Consider the following 2099-nt stretch of genomic DNA (forward strand, 5'->3'; position numbering starts at 1 on the left):
TCTACCTATTTGTGGATTAGTGTGCATCTTGATGCTAGAAATGTTTTAAAATCCACAAATGTGTGCAGCAATGTAAAAATGCAATGAAAACCATCTACAATGTACAGGAAACCCACAAATGAATGCCAGGCAAAGTTGTGTTTGTGACATAAAACTTTTGTGGATACTTTGATGTTATTTAAAAAGATGATAGTTAAGATCAAATTTTGTGTGCACATGCAAATTATTTTAGGGCCACTTTTAGGGAAATTAATAGGAAAATATTTACGTTTCTACTTTATGGGTTCCTTTTACTTTGTTTTCTAATATATCATGTGCCTTTCACAAACTTAACCTCTGTTTATATAATTAAAAGTCTAAACTGAAAATGCAAATAGTTTTACCTTATCGCAGATATGCAGGGCAAATATTATTGTAATGAAGCCAGTAGATGGATATCTGCCATGTTTCAGAAGCCATTTCTCATACACGTATTTTATGAAAGCAGGGTGGAGGACCATCACCTAAACAGAAACAAAAACATTTATGAGACATACACCACTGCTTATTTTAAGGCTTAATAATCAGTCTTTTGAATTTCATTTACATTAATTTAATAACATGGATACTCACCTTGTTCTCGTCTGCTTTGATTGAAGATTTGACTCGTGTGTAGGTGCTGAGGAACAAAAAGGCTATCTAAAGAACTACTGTTGTAGAGGACATTTATCAGATTATTCTGTGTATTATTTTGTTCTTCTAGTACCTAATCACAACATCATGGAAATCTATGAGAGACCCATAATGGGATCCCAGAAGGTTTGCAGAGTTTCCCACCACAGCACAAGTTCTGCAGCGATCTGGACCGGCGTCTGAGTAGTGCTCTTTATCAGGGAAGAGAGAAAACATCTGATCCACCACCTTCGTGTAGTTGACTCTGAACATTGATGGCTGTAGCCCTGTACAAATATTTGAAAGCTCAAGATAAGCATCGCTCAAGATAAGCATCAATGAAAATGGTTTTGTTAAAACTGGTTTACATAATAGTGACATCGTGCGAAGACCATCAAGATAAGAAAGATTTGTATCTTCATTTTCACATTGAGAATTTCGACATGACTCTAGGGCGTTCCTCACATGATCGCATGACTAATTTTAGTAAGCTACTTCAGGATGTTATGTATTTTGGCACAGAACATATAAAATAAAATAAAATAAAAAATTGACCTATAAAAACTTTTTTAAGTACTTGTAACATATGATTTTGTTGTAGAATAAAATGTCTCTCTAAGTAATGTTAAAATGTTACTCATAAATTGCAAACTGTCATTGTAAAAGACCCATCTGAAATTCACAGGGGGCATTCTATGTCACAAAAATGATAATAAACAGTTTTTTCTTTTGTTTTATTCGAAAACGTATATGCATGTTATACCCCAATACAAACACATAATGTCACCGTTTATGGGTGGGGTCCCATGATCTACGGCACTGCTGGAAGCCTATATACTGTATATGCTGTAACCTATATACATTCATACACTGTATGTGTGTGTGTGTATATATATATATATATATATATATACAGACAATAAACTACTAGTTCTACATAGGCCTGCTTGACACTGAAGTCTTTGATTACTAAAGACAGAATATTTAGCATTTAATATTTAAAGACCTACCCTCGACCATCTGTAGGTGTCTCAACGTAACTCACAGTTTTTTCTGTTCAGCAGAGGTGGAATGCTGGGATCGTATCGGTAAATGAACCAGTCATCGTCCATAAAGCCCATGACGCAAGATTTACAGGAGCATGAAGCTTCAAAGATCGAGTCATCAAAGGAGTCTCCAGTATTATTCATCGGGTTTTGGGTGAACAAAAGAAAGATAGTCATGAAGCTCAAAAGCAGGGTGATGTAGCGAGGCGTCAGTCTATTGAAGATGTTCATCTTCTGCGTGTGTGGTGTTCCTGGTGGACAAATAAAATGTTATGAGAAAGACAGAAAAACGCGTCAGTTTTATGGTTATACTTTATAGTTTCTTATCTTCAAAAGACACAGTTCTGTGTTCTGAAGCCACCACCCCGCAAAAATATCGACATCATGTAGTAGGTTATAACT

General features: G+C 35.4%; 1 protein-coding gene across 1 annotated transcript; it reads right to left on the reverse strand.

Annotated features, from left to right (window-relative positions):
- Window positions 1-356: 356 nt before the first annotated feature.
- On the reverse strand, window positions 357-1841 carry LOC107730365 (CMP-N-acetylneuraminate-beta-galactosamide-alpha-2,3-sialyltransferase 1-like). Its single transcript, XM_016541188.1, has 4 exons — window positions 1697-1841; window positions 746-938; window positions 613-658; window positions 357-503 (listed from the first exon to the last, which is right to left on the reverse strand). Exons 1-4 carry the CDS (start codon window positions 1839-1841, stop codon window positions 357-359), a joined length of 531 nt encoding a protein of 176 aa, XP_016396674.1.
- Window positions 1842-2099: the final 258 nt, after the last annotated feature.

Source organism: Sinocyclocheilus rhinocerous, unplaced genomic scaffold (genome assembly GCF_001515625.1).
Source record: "Sinocyclocheilus rhinocerous isolate Xijiao unplaced genomic scaffold, SAMN03320098_v1.1 scaffold2896, whole genome shotgun sequence".
NCBI lineage: Eukaryota > Metazoa > Chordata > Actinopteri > Cypriniformes > Cyprinidae > Sinocyclocheilus > Sinocyclocheilus rhinocerous.